The following is a 19,348-nucleotide window of genomic DNA, read 5'->3' as shown; positions in this document are numbered from 1 at the left end:
TGGTGTTCTTCCCACATATTCTTTTTTCTCCTTATCCAATGAGGAGGTTTTGGAGGCATGGGTCAGCAGTCAACACCAGTGTCACTCCACAGCAAATCTCACTCATTATAATTGCTGCTGTCAGATGCTTCAGTGTCCAGAGGAGGAATAGAAATGGGCTGACATTAAATCTAAATAAAAGCTTTGTATTTGAAAGAGCAATTAAGACTGAAAGAAGCCCTGTTCTCACTAATCAATACAGGTTTTTTCTATTTATCAGAGTAACATGGGGATGTTGGGCCGTGCTGGTTCATCCTTAGGCCTGGATTAGGCTGAGGGGAGTTGGGGTTGTTCAGCCTGGAAAAAAGAAGTTTCAGGGGCGACCTCATCACTCTCTACAGCTCCCTGAGAGGAGGGTGTGGGAAGGCGGGCAATGGCCTCTTTTACTAGACCGCTTGCGACGGGACAAGAGGAAACGGCCTCAAGCTGCACTAGGGAAGGCTTAGGTTGGACATTCGGAGGAATTTCTTCACTGAAAGCGCGATTAAACACTGGAAGGGGCTGCCGGGGGGAGCGGCGCAGCCAGCGCTGCCGCCCTCAGCACCTCCCCTTCAGGCCCCGCCCCGCCCCGCCCGCCACCACGGTGGCGCGGGAGCGGCGCATGCGCCGTGCGCGGGGCTGCGCCGGGCCTGAGGGAAGTGGCCGAGCGTTTCCGGGTTGGGTGGCGGCGGTGGCACCACCGGCACCGGGAGCATGTCCTGCGCTCTCGTCCCCTTCGGGCACTTCCAGGACCTGGAGTTGGCCCGCGACTTCCTGTGCCCGCACCGCCGCCAGGGCAGCGCCGCGGCCGGCAAGGAGAGCGGTGAGTCCGGCCCCCGGTGCGGGGCCGCTGGGGCCCGGCGCGAGTGGCGGGGCTGTGCCCGCCGCCCCCGCGGGGCCCGCCCGGCCGCGGCACTGTCCGTGCGGGCCGTGCGCTCGCTCGGCCCCGCGCTGCCACCCTCCTGCCCGCCCGCGGGTGGCCGTGTTAGCCGAGTACTCGGGGTCACTCTTGTGGTAAAGGGTGGGTGTCTCGCTGGAGCTTCCACATCTTCACCTACAAGGTCAGACTTTTCTGGCGTCCGTAAGGTCCAGGTGCGAAGCTGTTCGCAGGTGTGACTCCTTATCCTGTAGCGTGCAGGGGAAGCTCTTTGGGCACTGACCCTGCGTGCCCCAAACTTTAAAAGTTTGTAGGTTTCTTGCTGGGAGTGCTGTTGTCTGGAGACGCTCGTAAAGACAACACACGTTGTGCACGCCGGGTTATCTAAGAATGCAGAACGTGCTGAAAGTATACTAAAGGTTTAGCTTGGCAACTTAAAAGACAGCAAATCTTAAAGCAAGTACAGTCAGAAGTTGTGGAGCAGGTTTCTGTTCTGTTCGGCAGTGCAGGCTGAGCTGCCTGACACAGAAGCTGTGTTCTCAACAGTTCCATGGCCAGGATAGACAGCACAGGGAACTGAAACGCTGTTTTATGTATTTGTTACTGCCGTACTGTGTTAACTGTACACTGTGTGTGTGTATGTGTATAAAGATATAACTTCCCCAATATGTACAAACTAAATCTGGCTGATATTTTTTGCTTTCTGGCAACAGTAGGGAACGAAAGTGTTTGAAGAGGTTGATAAGGATGCTTGTAAAAGTCCTTGTAGCTGTAGACAGAGCTTTGAGAGAAAACATCAAGGTGTTTATTTTAAAAGCTTAAAATGCCTGTAGGGGAATTAGAAGAGGGGAGATCATAGGATGGTTTGTGTTTGAAGTGACCTTTAAAGTTAATCTAGTCCAACCCCCCTGCCCTGAGTAGGGACGCTTTCCACCAGACCAGGCTGCTCAAAGCCCCGTCCTGCCTGGCTTTGAACACTTCCAGAGATGGAGCATCCACAGCTTCTCTGAGGAACCGGTTCTAGCACCTCATCCTCTTTGTTACAAAAATAATTTCTTCCTAATATACAATATAAATCCACTCTCTTCCTGTTTAAAACTGTTGGTCCTTGTCCTGTAATTACTGGTCCTGTTAAAAAGATGGCTCAACAATTGTTAAACACTTTTAAAAGTACATTATATGTTCAGCTAGGTAATTTTGCCACTAAAACTTTTGTGCACAAAAGTTTTGGTAGAAAACAGTTTTCTGGTGCTGCTGGTGCTTGTTCTCTAATAGTTCTCTGAAAAATTCATAACAAGTTCCATATGGCTTTTCTTTGCTATCACCTGTGTCTAAAAGAGGGATTCTGGAATCAGAAGGCTTCGTTAGTGTCTCTTGAATTCTGAAGATAAAAGCAAAGGATTGGAATGTGCATTTCTAAAAGTATGTGTTGAAAGAAATTAAAATACTATTCTCTTATTTGATGATACATGAGAGGCATTTGTGTAAAATAACTTCGATATTTTATTGGAGTGGATTTATCAAATGGGAGCCATAAAGAGAGAAAATATTTAGTATGTTGTAAAACTACCAAAATGATAGAAGCAAAGAAGATGAATGTTCCAAAATGTGCTGCCGTTCCATTTTAATGAGTGGGCTGTATTCTGGACTATTTTTATATTTGCTTATTCAGTCATTGAGGCAGAAACGAGTGTTTTTCAAAATAATGCTCATTTAGATTCATTGAAATCTTTTGGATTTGTGCCTGTGATTTTTTGCTACAACAGCTGTTTTCAGGGTTCAGGATAAATAAGTATAAATGTCAGCAAGTGAGAGTTCCCAAAGCGGTTTAGACATAAGATTGTAACTTAAGTGATTTTGAAGCAGAAATGCTTAGTGCGTTTGTGTTTGATGAGGGAGAAGCGCTGCTACAACTTTGAGGTATCTTAAATTAGAAGTGAGTAAATTGTGGAGATATCCTGAGTTAGAAAAAGCTGAGTTTGGCTGTGTGGAACAGGAGATTGTTTTCCTCTTAGGCTTGTTCCTTCCGTTCTGCTTTACTGCTGCTTTGTGCCCTGACAGCTAAGCAGCCAAGCTGCTGTTTTGTAACTCGGGCTGAGATGAGAGGGTCTGGATCCTGCAGTTACTGCCTGTCTCTTGGTCACCCGCAGTCCTTGGAAATACTTAACTCCGTTTTTCATTCTCTCTTCCTTTGATTTTTTCACCTACACACTAATCCACTCATTTCTCTTAGTAAACAAGTGACTTGTTGCGTGGCAGTCCAAAGTTGCTCCCTTTTCTCTTGGGTAGTTGTTGTGTGCCTTGACTGTTAACACTGTTCACATGTAAGAACTCTTTGCTGTAAATAAAGTTCAAGGGAGAAAGTGAGAACACGCATCAAATCTCTGCTTCTCATGTTGTGCACTGAGGAAAGAAAAACCAACCAAGTTTTTCTTGGTTTTATTTGTTTTTTAAGTGTGTAATGTGCTTCTATGGCACAAAGAGCCAAGGCAAATATTTTTAACTAAGCAAGGTATAAATAAATACTTTTTATCAGGGAATGCTTTGGTAAAAACTCTTCTTGACAGAATGCAGTGTTTTAAAACAGTAGTTTAATAAGGTTGAATGTTTAAAAACTTGGATTTTAATCTGCTTTTATATTTTTACTCTGTAGGGAGAAAAATAAAGACTAGGGTTTTTTTACTAATAAGTTCAACAGAGAAGATGTTAATTTGCTATCAAATCAAACTTTAGAACTAAACTTAAGCTGTGTTTATTTTCGTAGAAACAATTATATAAATACCAGCAAACACATGTCAAAACTCTTAAGTATTATTTCATTTTTACCTGAGGACGAGCACCTTTCATTTACTTACTTTTTTTTAAAGCTATGCTTCATTTGTATGAAAACTCTTGCTAGTATATAAAGGTTGTAGTTAAATGAAAAATGATGGCTACCTTAGGAAAATAAATATGTATTAAATGTTTTCATTTAACAAAGCACATTTGAGTTAACAAGTTATTTTAGTCATAACTTAATGTTTCAGGTGTTTAGTAGAATTTTCAAGAACTCCTGTCAGGTTTTGGATAACAAATGTTTTTGAAAAGATGCCTCTGGGATCTTCAGTGCATGAGGCTTAGGGTTTTTAGTGGAGGCTGTAGATCTTGTCTTTTTTGGTTTCTTAGTTATAGAGCAAAGAAGTTTTTTATGCTGTTTTAATTTTGGCCCTATTTTGATTATAACAAAACTAGCCAAAATATTTTCTGTGAGTGCATTTGCTGGAATAAAATTTAGGGTGATTAGTGTAAAAGCATTTTTGCAGTAACATTTGAAATGAAAAGAATTTGCTTGCTTCTGAAAATGCAAGCAGTATACATTTCTAAATCACAGTGTGATACTGTGACTTTAATTCAATTTTGAAGAGAATTTTTAAATGTCTTTAGTTTGAGTAAAAAACCTGTAACTCATCACCTTGTATTTAACATAGCGTATTTCATTTATATAAAAGTTAATCTAAGTTGTCAATTTCAAATTTTACTTGAAAAGGCTTAGCAAAGTGTTGCATGTATTAAAAATACAAGTGTGGATAAATTTAAAAAAAATCTGGATTTTTATTCCAAGGGGACTTAATTTTTTTTTCCCTTTCTTTGTATAGGTAAGCATTTAAACACATTCAATAGTAGAACAGGATAATGGAAAGCATCCTGTAAAGTACAACTTCACTTAAGTTTTTCCTGTAGCCCAACAGGTTGTCTTGTTTCAGCAAGGGATACACTTGTCTGGTAAACTGAGGAGGAAAAGAGAGGTGTCCTCCTCCTCTGAACCTTGTGTGAAGTCAGTTCTGTGGGTGCCTGTTTCCTGCTCAGTCAATAAGCACTGGAAGGGAGGGTTTGTGTGCTTCGTTCTTGTGTTATGCAATCATCTGTTAAAATTGGTACTGATGCCATGCTGAAATAATTTAAGAAATGTTCATGGACTGCTCGAGCTGACCATTGATCTGCCATGAAGCAAAATATAGCTACTTTGTATTGTCCATATTAGAATAACAGGTGTTGGGCTGGATCTTGCCTCACGTGCTTTAAGTAAATAAACCTGGCATTACAGAGTAAGTAGGTTAAAAATGCTTCATATGGAGTTGCTATATCTTCATTCTTTAGAAAAGAAAAAGGTTTGAGTGCTTTTTCATATTTTAATGAGCAGGACTTAAACAAGCACGAGAATTTAAGAGTCTTGAGAAAAGTAATGCTGCTAATGAGTCCTCTGCAGAGCCTGAGCCTAGTGGTGTCTAAGTGGCTCTGAAAACTGCTGTTTTAACTGTGCAAATACTGGGAATAGGAAGTGTTTGCATCACATTTAATTTGACATCTTGCTGTGTTGAAGAGGTTTTGGGCTGCTGTTGGCTGGATCAGAAAACAGCTGTAACAGTTAACTCTGTTAAACACCTCTCTAAAATAAAGGCATGCATATGAATGAAAATCCATCTTATTTGCAGTATGTGATAAAGCTTTGCAGGCATGACAGAATTTTAGCATTCAGAAATTAATTATTGGATGTTTACCTGAAAAGAGCAGAAAATAGAGCAAGGCAGATAACATTTTCTATAATCTTTACGAATGGAAGAATTTAACTGGAATTTATTTAGACCTCTGTGTGTCTCTGTTCTTCCAGTACACTCACAGCTTGAACAGTGTTTTAAAACATTTTATAGGCTTGATGACAGCAATTCAGTGACATAGCCAGGTAGGACTGCTGCCAGATAAACTTTGGGGGTGTTAAGGTGAAACAGAAAAATCAGTGCTTTCTTGGTGTGCAGATATTTTTAGTTCCCAGGTGTGTTTATATCTGGTTAGGAAATTAATAAGGAAAAAAAGCCAGCAAACCTAAACTTGGCCTTGAGAGTTCCCAAGCAATGGTACCTCCATGTATGATAGTGAGTTCGTTCTTATTCAGGGGAAGAAAAAGATTGACCCTCTGACCTGAGAGTTTGCTCAGAACTATGAGGTGTCACTTTGCTGCTTCTTTTTGCAGTAGAAGTGATGGCTTAAGCCTGTCAGAGAAACTCCTTTCCAAAATCCAGCCTTGTTGCATTGACAGCAGCCTGAAAAGTGCTCTTCAGCCCAGTTCCTGGCTCCAGCATTTCTGGAGTTGTACACTTTGCTTTATCTGGATCAGCTGATTTAATTCAGAAATACAGAAGGCCAGGCTTTTTATTTGAGTTGCCAACAAGGTTACAAAGAAAAAAATACATTACAGAATGAAATTCTAGACTGCATTTAGCATTAGGGTTGTTAACTGTTTCTGTATCAGTCTTATTGAATCAGTTATATTCCTGTTGAATACTCTTCTGACAAGTTCTTTTTCATTGCTTCTTTAATCAGATCCTCCCTTTCCAGGTTGTATTATTTATGTTCAGTATTCCTTTCTTTCAGTTTTCATGTAAAATGTCATTAAAATATGCTCTCTGCCTGAATTGGGTTACATTTGTAGTAGTTAATACATCTCATACGGGGAAGAGTAAATGACATGCTCTCAGCATACATGAGAGAATGGTGTCAGAGTACTTCATCCAAACTATCTTCTCACCTGAGTTTTTTGCTGCTTTAACAACTCCTTTGCTGCACAGGCTTCATTCTTTCTTACTCTAATTTAAGGCACTGCTTGCACCTGAAAAAAAGTGTGGAACACTATGTTTTGTATGTAATCTGTTTCATTTGTTTCCTATGGGCTTTGTTTTTTTTTTCCCTCTGGTATTTCAAATTTTGTTTTTGGGGTTAAGTTACAACTGTAAGCTATAGAACTTTGCAGTATTACTTTAAAAACATCTATGTTTATTTTTATCTGGATTATTTTTAATTTAGTCATTTTTTACTTTTGTTGAAAGCAATTGTGACGACCTTAAGGAAGAAAAATGCTTAAGTGGTTATTTTTGTGATTAGGAAACCAACCTAGTTTGAGTGCTTTTGGGGTTTTTTTCCCCACTTAAGGATATCTGAAGTGAGAAGAGAGAACAAATATACAACTAGTCTCAAGAGAGGCTTCCTAGTAATGTTGGCAAAATATCCTAATGTATTTGTGAGTCCTCACGTTGGAGGAACTTTGGGAATAAATGGCCTATGATTCCTGAATAGCAGGAAGAGTCTAAGCTATTTCTGAAATTCCTTGGCCTGAAGAGAAAAGAAACTGCTTCTATTTCTTCCAAAATTATGCAGTCTAGTGATATCAGAATTGCAGTAAACATGCATGGAAAAAAAATCTGCAACTCTCACACTTGAGCAGTCATTTCTTGCATTATTACCTTTTATTGTTTTATATTCTTAAAGCATGGATGGGAATTCATTGCATGTGTCCAAGCACATCCTCAAATAACCTCCTGCATGGACTTGGAACATAAATGTGAGGGCAGGAAGGAAAGGCTCCAGCTGCCTGCCCCAGGTCATCGTGCTGCTCTGGAAGGTAGGACACTGGCAGTTCTCTGTGCTCAGATGTGTATTCTGTAATTTGGGAAGTGAGTAAAAATATCTTTCATAGTGAATTTGACCTGTTAAATGCCAGTTAGACCTCAGTGGTCTAGATCTGTTGCTATTTTTTCTCTCTCCTCTCTTCTTGTCTTTTAAACAAAACATGCTTATGAGTAGAAATTGTTCTTGTGGGTATTATGTTTATGATAAATGTGCTTAAATGAATTTTCTTGTGCATTAACACCAGTGTTGCACATGTGCAGCATTTAAACCAGCTCTAAAGTTTCAAATGTGCTGATGCTGTATGCTTCAAATAAAGAATTAAGTGGTTCGTGTAAATCCAGTAGATGAACTTTTATTTTGCAGTCTCCTCAGTAAAGCAAAATCTGGAATACTGCTGCTGCTTTATCCAAGTAAGGAGAACTGTTTTTAAGACATCTACTACTAGTCAGAGATAAAGTTGAATGGAAATAGAGATTTGTGCAGGAAAGTTTGATTTCCACCTCCCACCCTTCCCCAAAGAGGGACTGGAAAAAATGGTCATGTTGCAACTGTTTAGGGCTTGCTTAGGTATTGGTTACTAGATAGTGTGTTACATTCCACGGTTGCTAGTTCTGATCTGTAATGTTACTAAAGGAAATGGTGGGGTATTTCTCAAAATCTTCATCATAACCAATCTTGGACTCAGTGGACTTGGACTCTCACTGGTCCAACTGCGGGTGGGTGGGAAAGGCTGTGCAAGCTGACCTCCTCCATGGAATACTTTGTAGTTCATTGGCACAGGTGAATAACTGGTGCTTTGGGTTACTTTATAACAGTGTCTCCTCTGTGCCTTCTCTGTCCATTGTTCCAGAGGTGGTTGTCTATTGTTTAAGGCCTCGCTTCACTATTCATTGCATAGGTGAAATGTCTAAATAATAATGTGAATAAGAAAACAACTTTAATTTCATTTCTTCTTAAAAAAGGGAACAATATGTGGAAGAAAGGCAAGATGGATGCAGGGGCTTGAGAAATACATATGATAGTGCATCCTGGGATGGTTTATACAATGTGGAGAAGGGATATGAAGGAGCAAGCTTGTAAACCCTTGTAAGCTGGAGAAGGTGCTGCCTTTGCAGAGCAGGCCACAGTTCCAAAAGATCTCTGCAGGTTTCGTCAGTGGAATGGTGACTCACCATTACATCATTTTCCCATCTTTTTTTCTTTTATCTAGTATCATCCCAGCAAGATGACAACCACCATGAAATTGTAGCTATTCACAGAGGCAGCAAGAATCCTCACAGCTGCAGTTTTATGTTGTGGGTGTTCAGTCTCAGAATTGAAGTGGCTGAGGTTTCTTGGGAAGGTTGGTCTGCTCTGTGCTGTAGGGAAGGCATTGGCCCCAGCTGTGTTTCTTGGATATGGTTATGTTTTTCTCTGGACTGTGGCACATGGACAGATTTCTTTTCTCCATTAATTTTATAGGAAGATTTTTTTGTCTTTTGAGATAATAAAATGCAAACAGAAGTAGAGTTTTATTAGCTATCTTAATCTAAACATTGAAGTTAGCTACTGTTTTCTTCTTGTGGTTACTATATTCAACAGTATTTGCCACAATTTTCCTTTGTATGTTTTTATGCTGGAAAATTTTCAACCTCAAATACAAGATGAGACTGTGACCCTTGGAAGCTTGTTGCTTGTATAGTTATGTCTGAAATAACTGTGCAGTTATATCTGTATTGATGATGATGATGCAGTAAAACTGGCTGACTTGCCCATTTTGCAGATGGTACAGACCCTTCCATTTTACAGAGGTAAAATGGAGTGGGCATCTTGTCTTCTACAGTCTCCTAAAATACCTTCTTAACAGCATTGGGGGAAAGCTTGTGTCTTAAACTAAAATATTTTTTTCAAAGGTTTTGTCTTCCTTAGTCATATAGAAGCAGATTTAAAATCTGCCTAGACAGAGATTACAGATTTCTGTTTTGTTGTTCAGTCTTTCCTTGCTTGGTGGTAACACAACTACAAGTTTTTAGACCAAATAAAATTGTTCTTGATACAAACCTTCTTGTCGGTACTGTTTGACCATCGAAAATGGCAGAATCTTGCTTAAAACTAAATTTAAGCTCATTTGAGACATTATGTTTAAACTTCTTCTTAAGGTCAAATTTGCCATGACAGCAGCAGTTAATGGAAAAACTTGAAAGAAATCCTTGGAAAACTCTTGAAATCTTACTGATGTTACTGCTTCAGATTTCACTCCAGTGCATGCTTGGGTGGAAGTCAGTCTTTGGCTTTTCTACTGAACTATAATGACGTTTATTGATTTATTGATCGTCCCAGTGGTGGTGGTGTTTGAGAATTGTACATCTGCTACTACTAAATGCCTGTGGCTTTTAAATTGATATCAAGTTCTATATTTTTAGGTGAAAAAAATGGCTTCTACATTCACTCTTACAACTAAGAAGTAGGCTTGTCTCTATGAACCTCTGTTTTCTTAGGTGTTTGAGGTATTTTGTGAGCTTGTGGTTACTCTGAGGTTTCTGAATGACGTAATTGAAACTGATCGGTGTCTCATTAATTTTCCTCTCTGTTGTCTCGCAAAGATGTGAATGACCAAGGTCCTTGTGTTCATTTTCTCCTCAGAGGCCAAACCTTCAGCTTTTGCTTTGCTGGTGCTTGTGGGAATCTGCATTATTCTGGGCTCAGATGTTTTGTGGTCACAGATGAATTTCTGTCTACTATAGTTTCCTTTTGAAATGAACTTCGGTTGCTAGTGGCTGATCCTGTAATTGACTTAAACTGGATGTTAATCCACATTGTGGAAGGGAAGATGGTTTACTTGTGCATATGTGGTTTTTGTGGTGTGTTACAGGTTGTCTTAGTAAAGCATCGGGGGCAAATGCAGAAAGTTCTGAGGGCTTGGAGGGAGACTGCTGTCTCTTCTCCCTTTGTAGCTGCCTAAAATGTACAAGATGTGGCTTTTCTTGTCTTTGGAGTAGTAATAATTCCATAAATCAAGCTAAGGCTTAGGTTTTGCAGTGAGGTTTTATGTCTCTGCCTGCTGGAGAGTTTTTGCCAAGTGGAAAGTTTTTGCCTTCCCCCCTTATGCCCTCTTACTATATAAAACTATGGGTGTATCTTGGGTCTCTGAATTTCTGTGAGAACCTGAGAAAAGACAAATTTGCTTGGATAATTTGTTCTAGTGGACAAAGGCCCTGTTCAGTGATCAGTGGCTGTTGTCTCAGGCACTGTAAGGTGAAACTTGTCCAGAGTCCTGGATGCAGGCTGTCAGAATTAATGTGACACAGGTGTTGTTAAACCTGTTTCCACTTTGTACATAGGGTACATCTTCTGTTATTGCTCTTCCATAGTGTCAGAAATGGAAGTAAATATAATACAGATAAATAAGACACTTCAGGGTTCTTTCAGTAGAACACCTTTAGCATCTGCCATAAAAAAACTGTAATTCATTAGTGGGGAAAGGAAAATGATTGTTTCGTTGCATAGGCTGTATCCCTCTGACAAGTCTTTTTTCACTTAAAGCAGGCAGATCAACAAGCTGGGAAGATGGTGGCTGGGGAGCCTGGGATGAAGCAGAATTGCAAGAACCTGTAAGTTCATATGTATATGTGTATTGCTAACTTCCCTATTATGGAAGACTTTTCCACTAATTTGTGTGTGTGGTGTTTTGTTTTTTTCCTCCTCTGTAACTGTCACCTGGGCAAGAGAGGTCTTGACCTCTGTTTTAAATGTGACTGCTTGCTTGCCCCTTGCTCCTGTAATTTTTTTCTAAATATAGCTTGGATGTTACCTATTGTGATAATTGCTCATATTCTTGTGTTCTGTAGTGTTTTTCTCACTGGAGTATACCCACATCTTTCTGTGCTGCTGCAGCTGAGGGCATCTTTTTTGTCCTATAGCTAGCCAGAAATAGGGCATGGCAGTGAAGGTATAATTAACGCAAATTAATATAAATTAAAAAATCCTGAATCATGAATTACTGGCATAGACATCCTCCTAAGGATCACTAGTGCTCCTTTTATGTTGTGATATGTGGATGGTGTTACAGGAGAGTTTAAACTACCTGTGTGGGATGGAACAGCACAGTTGCTCTTTAAAGGGGGAGAAGCATTCCTCTGCACAACTCCTTCAACTAAGAGTAGCAGGGCTGGTCTGTTAATTGTTTGTAAGGCTGAACCTTCCAGCTACCAGCTGACTTGATGAGATGTCAGTGAAGCTGCTTGTAGAAATCCTTTGCACCTGAATGAATCATCTCAACAGAATTAGTTTATTAATTCCCTTTAAGAGCTCTGAGGAATCCAGACATCGCCTTGGTAACAAACCCCTTATCTGCTGTCTTTTTCTCAGTGTGTAGGAAGGGTGCCCAAGTTGTTGGGCAGTATCCTTGTGACTATACAGCAGAGAAACAGATTTTTCAGCTGAGGTGACAGACAAATTGAAATGAGCATGGTGTCTCCCAGAAATGAGTCACTGACACTGTCACGAATGACAGGGGTATAAAACCTTTAAAATAGGATGGGTACTCAGCTCCACTGTAATTGCCATGAAATGAGTGTGTTTTTCAGGCCATGTCTTTTTTAGATGTGCTGTAATGTTTATAATTTCCAGAATGAGGGGAACAAATACTTGATTTTCTACTTTTGTTGTAATTTGATAGAACCAGCAGGCATTTCTAAATTGAAATAGTTCAGTTTTTCATTCTTTGCTTTAAAATGTCATACTCTTCTGCCAGGTGGTTCACACCCTTCTCGCATCCTCTACTTACTGGTTTTCCTCTAAAGTTACCAGTGATTCCAGGCCAAACTCTTCAGAAAGGGTTTGCTGTCATACACAGCAAAGGGGTTGTTCTGTGTGGGAGCATATAAATACAGGAGTCTGTGTGTCTAAACACACAGCAAAATGAGTGCGTGAGTCCAGCACAGAGTTGAGAATTATTAGTAAAATATTCCCTTGTTAAAGCTTTGATTTGCGTTATAGTTGGTGAAAAATCCATTGTTTCTTGGAATTATTTGTGCCCTGGACAAGTACCTATTTCATGGAACATAGCAATTTCTGAGAAGGCATTGAAAAAAAAAGTTCTGTTTTTTTTTATAAGGTGTCCTTTTATAGATCTGATTAGTTATTTTGTAGGCATGATGATGTCTTTTCTTAAATACAGATTTTAATCATTCTGTCTTTCCCCTTTAAGTAGTTTGTTTTGAAAAGTTCAGTGCTTTTCCTGTTTTTAACCTTAGCTTATTTTTGTAGCTAATATAAGATGACCACATTTTATGTCTTTATATTTCAAGTTCTTTGTTTGTGTTTACAGATAATTTTAAATTTTCTGTCTGAAATACTGTAGTAATTCCTTTTTCTTTAGACAAGAGTTTAATTTCTGTTTCTTTTTCCTCAGTCTGAAAATCATGACATTAAAAATTAATACAAGGCTTTTCTTTGGCTTTTGCTTACGTGTTTTTGCACGATACATTTATCTCTGTCATGAGTAGTTAAAATTGTCATGAGTATCTCAGCCAACTTCATTGCCTTTTTGTAAAGTCTTGAAAAATGCCAGTAAATAGGGAAAAATTGTTGCTATAGAATTTGGCATCCATCAATAAACAAAAATCACATGAAAATAGGTTCTCTTACACAAATTAAGAGACGGTGTGGACAGCGGTAGTTAACAGAACATTTGTAGTGTGCTAATGTAGACTTTATCACGGATATACAAGGTATTTTTATGTGCACAGTGGCCATTTCTATGGTACAAGCTTATGAAAGGAAATAAATACAATAGCTGATTAAGAGCATGATATGCAAATTCTTCCTACAGATTGGTGTTTATTTTTCTGCTGGGAGTAAATGTGCATGTTTTCAAGCGGATGCAACTTTACTGTAATAGAATAAATAGAATGAATCAGAAAATGATCACACTGAAGCTGTTGGGTTTTTTATTTGTGCATAGCTGCTTTGAGATATGAGAGGATGAAGTAATACTTGGGAGAGCTAAGATGAAGTAGGGTTGGATATGGAAGTGGAAATGGAGTCTGTGGGCAAGGGAAAGTGTGTTGCTGTGATTGGGTAAGAAGATGGATCTAACTAACCAGGAGTATCAACTCTCAGACTTTGCAGCAGTTCAGTGAAAGGCTGTTACTTCCTGACTTTGAACTGTGATTAGCAAAATATTTGGCTTGTTGCCCCAAGCAAAAAAAGATGTAATTGTTTTGCTTTTATGCATGAGGATGGTATCTAAGTTTTTACTTACCCATCTTTATACCCTTAAAACTTGGCACCATTTTGTTTGCAATTGTTTCATTGTGAAGATACTTTGTGGAAAGGCACCTGATACCTGTTGCCACGTGAATACCAGCTTAGTTGCCTTCTTGATATGTGCATGTATTTACTTAATGCTGGTCAATGTATGAGCTTGCATAAATTGTTCATTTTGAGTATGGATTGCAATGAGAATAACTACAGAGATTCTCTGCACTCTCTAATCAATGATTTTAAAACTTTAAGTCTCATTCTCCTAGTGTGTCTTTGAAAGGAGATGATTTTGGGTAGAGCTGGTGATGAGTACTTCTTTGTTTTCTGTTTTGTAAACACACAATTAGTGCAAGGCTGATGCATTTCTCAGGGCTTTTCATGCAAGTTGGAGCTGAAGTGATGTGGTCAGTAATAAAAAGTCCATTCAGCACTGGTATGGAGGGCAAGCCAGATTGTTCTCATCAGTCTTGCAAGTTCTGCTGTGCCTAAAAATTCTTGCATACATTGACTAAAGCTTTACCTGCAGGAAGAAGAGGAATCTAATTCCAAGAACCAGAGGAGTTACTGGCTTCAGGACTGTGTGTTGTCCTTGTCACCAACCAATGACCTGATGGTAATAGCTAATGAACAGAAAGCTGTCTTTTTAGTGCGTAAGTATCCATTCCGTGGAGTGTTTATGCCAGGACACTTTATAGTAACCAGAACAAGGTTTGTTTGCCCCACTCCCTCTGTTTATCCCCCAAGTCATAATTCATATATGTTATAACTACCCAATAGTTTTAAAATGCTCAGAGATACCGACATTATTTTTTCTCAGTAAGAAAAAACCAAAACTTTTGTATTGGTTTTAGCCATTAAGAAATGCTTGACCTTAGTTTCCTTTTCCCTTAAAAAATTAGCTGAGCCAGTATCACTTGGGGAAAGGAGTATTAATATAAATTTTTCTTGAAGTTTCCACCTTTGATAGAAAATTCTTGAACAGTGGGTGAATACCATCTTGAACATTGGGTGGCTTTATATTTTACTCTAAAGTAGGGCTCTGGGAACTTTTAAAGGTATCCCTGTTTCCTGAATTGAACCTTTTAAAATTCGATGGATTACTGTACAAATATTTTTAAACAAAACTAGGTATTTCAGAATTTTAGTACTGTGTTGTTCCATGTAAATTTCTAAGAAAGCATATGAGTTCTTAAGAAAAGTCCCTAAGAATGTCTTTTTATTTTTATGATCTTCAAGGTTTGTAATTGGCACTTAATCTAAGTGTGGTAGGATGTATTGTACTGAAGAGAAGAATGAGAAATAGAACTAAATTTGTGAGATGCAAAACATTGGAGTTTTATAGATGGTGTCTTTATTCTTCATGGCAGCTAAATGGAAGCACAGTGACAAGGGAAAGGAGGAAATGCAATATGCTGTTGGCTGGAGTGGCTCTCTGAATGTTGAAGAAGGGTAGGTGTTGAAATGCAGCTGTGATTAAGATGTTATTTTCATGTTTAGCAATTAGTAACATAGGCTTTTTACTTGTACTCTTCTTCCTTTCATCTGAGTGCATTCGTGGTCTTATGTGTATCACTGTTGGAAACAGAGTAACATAAGTGATGAGAAACAGTACCTGCAAAGCTCACTCCTGTACATTGTGTGGTGTCACAGGACAAGTTCTTAGAAATTAAAAGAAGGCTTCTCTGCAAATCACTGTATTTGTGTGTAATTTAGACATGGTTTTTATCTTGTTCTAGAAGGGGAAAAAAATTAGTACTCATTTGAAAAATCTACTTTTATAGTAGAGATGAAATTTTCTTAAGGAATGTTGCAACTGGAATCATATGGAGTTGTTCTAGAAATGCTTCTCTTCATATTCAAAACCTCAAACAAGTATAAAGTCATCTCTCTCATCAAAATATGGTTTTGGGCTCTAAGTCACTTAGGGACTTGGAAAATTTGCTTTGGTCATACATTTGGTATTTATACAGTATTTTTGCTTCATCTGTCCTCAAATAACCAGGCAGATGCTTTTTTGTATCTCCCATATGGAATAAGATTTTGCACTTTGCTGTTACATTTGCAGCCTTGAGTTGCTGTCTGCCTTTGAACATGCTCCCTATTGCCTTCAACCTTCTGCTTGCTGCAGGAGGTGTTGACTTCATCAGCTTCTCTCCAATCTGTAAAAATCATAATTCTTTTTTAAAACTGCTGCTGCCATGCATTTGAAATGACCCTGACATCTTTTATTAATAAAAAAAAAAAAAGAGAAAAATCTGTTTGAGGGTTTGTTTCTTGCTACTGTTACAGCCCTGAGGGACACTGTCATATGAAACAGGTAGCTCTCTTTAGATAGGTGCACTTATATTCAATACAAATTGATTTATTATTCTGTGGAGGTGTAAATATGTTACTGTCAGATTATCAAAAGACTTAACTTTTTTTGGTTGGTTTTTTTGTTTTTTTTTGTTTTTTTTTTTTTTTTTGTTTTTTTTTTTTTTTCTTTTCCCAAAGTTGCCTTCAACTGAGAATGTTCTGTGGTGGCTAAGCTTTGCTATTGGAAGATGAGATGTCACAGAGATATTTAATATTGCTTTGAGGATGTAATGAAATTGCAGTTCATCTCAAGCTTGCATTTAGAAAGCTTTCCTTCTCCAATTGTCTACCTTGCTTATTTAGTCACTCTTTGGGAAATGGGGGTGACCTGAAATGTAAATAATAAACTAACAGTACTGCTGGCATTTATGCTTTAAGTGCTGTTTGGGATGTCATCTTGAATTATATGCTGGCTTGTAAAACCTTTGTACCACTTCTGTTTCCCCAGACAGTGTAAAACTTTGTGTCATGGTAACAGTTAAATAACTTTTGATTTGAGATATTGAAGCCTGCTCATCTGCTTGCCTTCTGCATACTTTGCCTGTCACTGAGCATGCTCAGTTATTGCATTAACTGGGAAGACCATATTCAAATGCTGTCAAATTATAAGTCACTGAATAGCAGTGGATATAAAATCTACCTAATTGCATATTTCAAAAATTTATTTTGATATGTATGGTTCAGTTGGCTCTTTTTTTTTTTTTTTTAAAGTGGTTGTTCATGGCATATCATTATAGATCAGAAAAAAAATTTTACCTTTAGGTACATGAGATTTAACTTGAATCTGCTGAACAGTACTGACAGAATAATCAGCCTGTGATTTATGAAAGACAGCATTAACAAGGTACAAAAAGCACTGATGCAGTCTGTTTGGGCACTCTTGAAGTTGTAATTGAAAACGTCTTTAAAATGAAGGGATTTTTGTTGATTCTTACTGTGAATTTGATATATGGTGGGCTGCATTAATAAATGACTAAAACTTTCAAAGTGCTGACATGGCAAGATCTCTTGTGTGGAGTAAAATTTCACAGCTAGGGAAAAGCATTAATTTTCTGTTTCTGTTTCTAGTGAATGTGTTAGTAGCGTATTGTGTATTCCATTGGCGAGTCAGAAGAGGTAAGGATGGATATGCATCCCTAGTCTCCTTACATGACACTTTGCTGTGTCTCTAGCTTAGAATGGGATTTGATTTTAACTTGAGTGTATCTTTGTGAAACAGGAGCTCCACAGGCCGCCCTGACTGGACGTGTATCGTGGTTGGCTTCACCTCTGGCTACGTTCGGTTTTACACTGAGGTGCGTTTCTGAGCAGGGCAGGAAAAGGGTGCTCTTGTCATAAACATCTGTGTGGTTTAAATTTGGTCTCTGCAGACTGTGCTTTTTGCCTTCCCTAAGAAAAGGGACAGACATGTTCATGCTTCTTATCCTTTCTCTTCTAGAGTGGAGTACTGCTTCTTGCGCAGCTTTTGAATGAAGATCCTGTCCTCCAGCTAAAGTGCAGAACCTATGAGATTCCCAGGCATCCTGGTGTCACAGAACAGGTTTTGTCAGATTATTTCAAAAGCGAAGTGCCAGTGTTATGGGGTATGGAAGGGAGTCTTCTCTGTGAATCCTCTGTGTCCTTTACCAGTTTTTGTTGGGATGGACAATTCTTTAGAACAAGAGACTCTTGATTTCTTGTTCTAGATGTAGTCATGCCTGTATAGTTTGAGGATTCAGAATGTCTTTTTATTTTTTGGAGTATTAGCTCTATAGATTTGTTCTATTTTTCTCTGTTTGCAAAGGAATACTTCATTCATTTTCTGTTTATTCATTTGTGTGCAAAAAATATGATAATGCATCGATGAAGGAAGAAAATGTAACTTGACAGGTGCCGAAAGCTATTCATACTCATTCATAAGAACTTATTTTAATTATTTCACAGAGGAGATAGCTGGAAATTAACAGAATGTTTATGGGGCTCGGAACCTGCATGTCATTATGAGTATTTCCTGCAGAGAAGGATCTGCAGAACTCAGACTATTCAGGAAAGAAGGCAGCTTTCCTTCCTTTTGGCTGAGGTGGCAAGCTTTATGTGAAAAACTAACAAAATCACAGAAATTTCCACGTTTTCTTTGTACCAATACTCATGTGATCTAGCATGACATTTTTGGGATCAGTTTTGAAATACAGGAGCATTAAGGAATTTGAGTCTTGAATTTGTATCACCAGATTAGCATTTATGTGCCCAAGTGGTAATTTAGGCAGGCACTAATCCAGTTTCAGAATTTGGCTTCCTAAAACCGTGGTATTTGCATTCTAGATGAACCTGTTTTTCTGTGGCCTTCAAAAGCTGCTGTAACTTACGTATTTTCTTCCTAAGCCATAAGATACATTAAGCAAACAAGTTATTAAAAGAAGATAAAAATATAAAACTGTGTGGCTAAAATAATTTTTGGGACAGTTTAATACTGAATTTCTGTAGTTCTGCCTTAGTCTGTTGGCTGTGGCTTTTTAATATGTTAACTCTCTGGATGTAATCCTCATCTTTGTGTAAAAGCCAGAAAAGAAGCTGTTACAACAGTAGGAGTAATCTATTTTTGTCTCCTTCTCATTTTTTCCCCAGAATGAAGAACTAAGTATCTTGTACCCAGCAGCAATTGTGACAATTGATGGCTTCAGCCTCTTCCAGTCCCTTCGTGCGTGTCGCAATCAGGTAGCAAGAGGTACGTGTAAGAGGAAATGTTTATTTTTCAATCTCTTAATAGTTCTTTATTTTTTATGACATTTACTCTGGTTAAATATCAAATCAAGGTGGAATTTAGATCTTCCTTGCTTGCTCATAGATATATTGACACCTACTGCGGTCAGGGACATTTCTTCCTTTACAGAAAATGTTCTCAGAGCCCAAATTGTCCAAGTAGTATTGACTATCCTCTACATGCTTTACACTGGTTTTGGCTGGGATAGAGTTAATTTTTTTTCTAGTAGCTGATAGGAGGCTGTGTTTTGGATTTGTGATGAAAACAGCACTGATGGCATGCTGATGTTTTAGCTGCTGTGGAACTGTGCTTACACAGTGTCAAGGTTTTTTTTTGTTTCTCACATTGGCCTGACAGTGAGCAGGCTGGGGGCTCACCAGAAAGTGGGAGGGACACAGCTGGGACAGCTGACCCCAACTGATCAAAGAGATATCCTGTGCCGTATGATGATATTCCTGAAAATAAAAGCTGGGAGGAGAAAAGGAGGAAGGGGCAATCTTCAGAGTTATGGCATTTGACTTCCCAAGTAACTGTTACATGTGATGAAGCTCTGCATTCCTGGAAGTAGCTAAATACCTGCCTGTACCTGCCTGCTGATGTGAAGTAGTGAAGAAAGTTCATTATTTTGCTTTGTTTGCGTGCTGTCATTATCTCAACCCACAAGTGTTCTC

General features: G+C 38.8%; 1 protein-coding gene across 7 annotated transcripts in view; it reads left to right on the top strand.

The window, feature by feature from the left end:
* The first annotated feature begins 653 nt into the window (after window positions 1-653).
* Window positions 654-19,348, top strand: part of RAB3GAP2 (RAB3 GTPase activating non-catalytic protein subunit 2) — a 43,811-nt gene continuing 25,116 nt past the window's right edge. For 3 of the 7 annotated variants that reach the window (XM_048296748.1, XM_048296749.1, XM_048296745.1), the window contains exons 1-8: window positions 654-841; window positions 10,859-10,926; window positions 14,109-14,232; window positions 14,950-15,031; window positions 17,006-17,053; window positions 17,157-17,232; window positions 17,376-17,477; window positions 18,542-18,641. In XM_048296748.1, the coding sequence (XP_048152705.1) occupies window positions 733-841; window positions 10,859-10,926; window positions 14,109-14,232; window positions 14,950-15,031; window positions 17,006-17,053; window positions 17,157-17,232; window positions 17,376-17,477; window positions 18,542-18,641 (709 nt within the window). In that variant the 5' untranslated portion in view covers window positions 654-732. Of the gene's footprint in view, window positions 842-7,234; window positions 7,329-10,858; window positions 10,927-14,108; window positions 14,233-14,949; window positions 15,032-17,005; window positions 17,054-17,156; window positions 17,233-17,375; window positions 17,521-18,541; window positions 18,642-19,348 lie in introns of those variants that run through there. The other 4 variants (XM_048296750.1, XM_048296746.1, XM_048296751.1 and 1 more) reach the window with 3 other exon arrangements.

The sequence above is a fragment of the Corvus hawaiiensis genome, chromosome 3 (assembly GCF_020740725.1).
Source record: "Corvus hawaiiensis isolate bCorHaw1 chromosome 3, bCorHaw1.pri.cur, whole genome shotgun sequence".
Lineage (NCBI taxonomy): Eukaryota > Metazoa > Chordata > Aves > Passeriformes > Corvidae > Corvus > Corvus hawaiiensis.
Note: the sequence above shows the minus strand (reverse complement) of the source record. Positions and strands in the feature narration are given on the sequence as shown.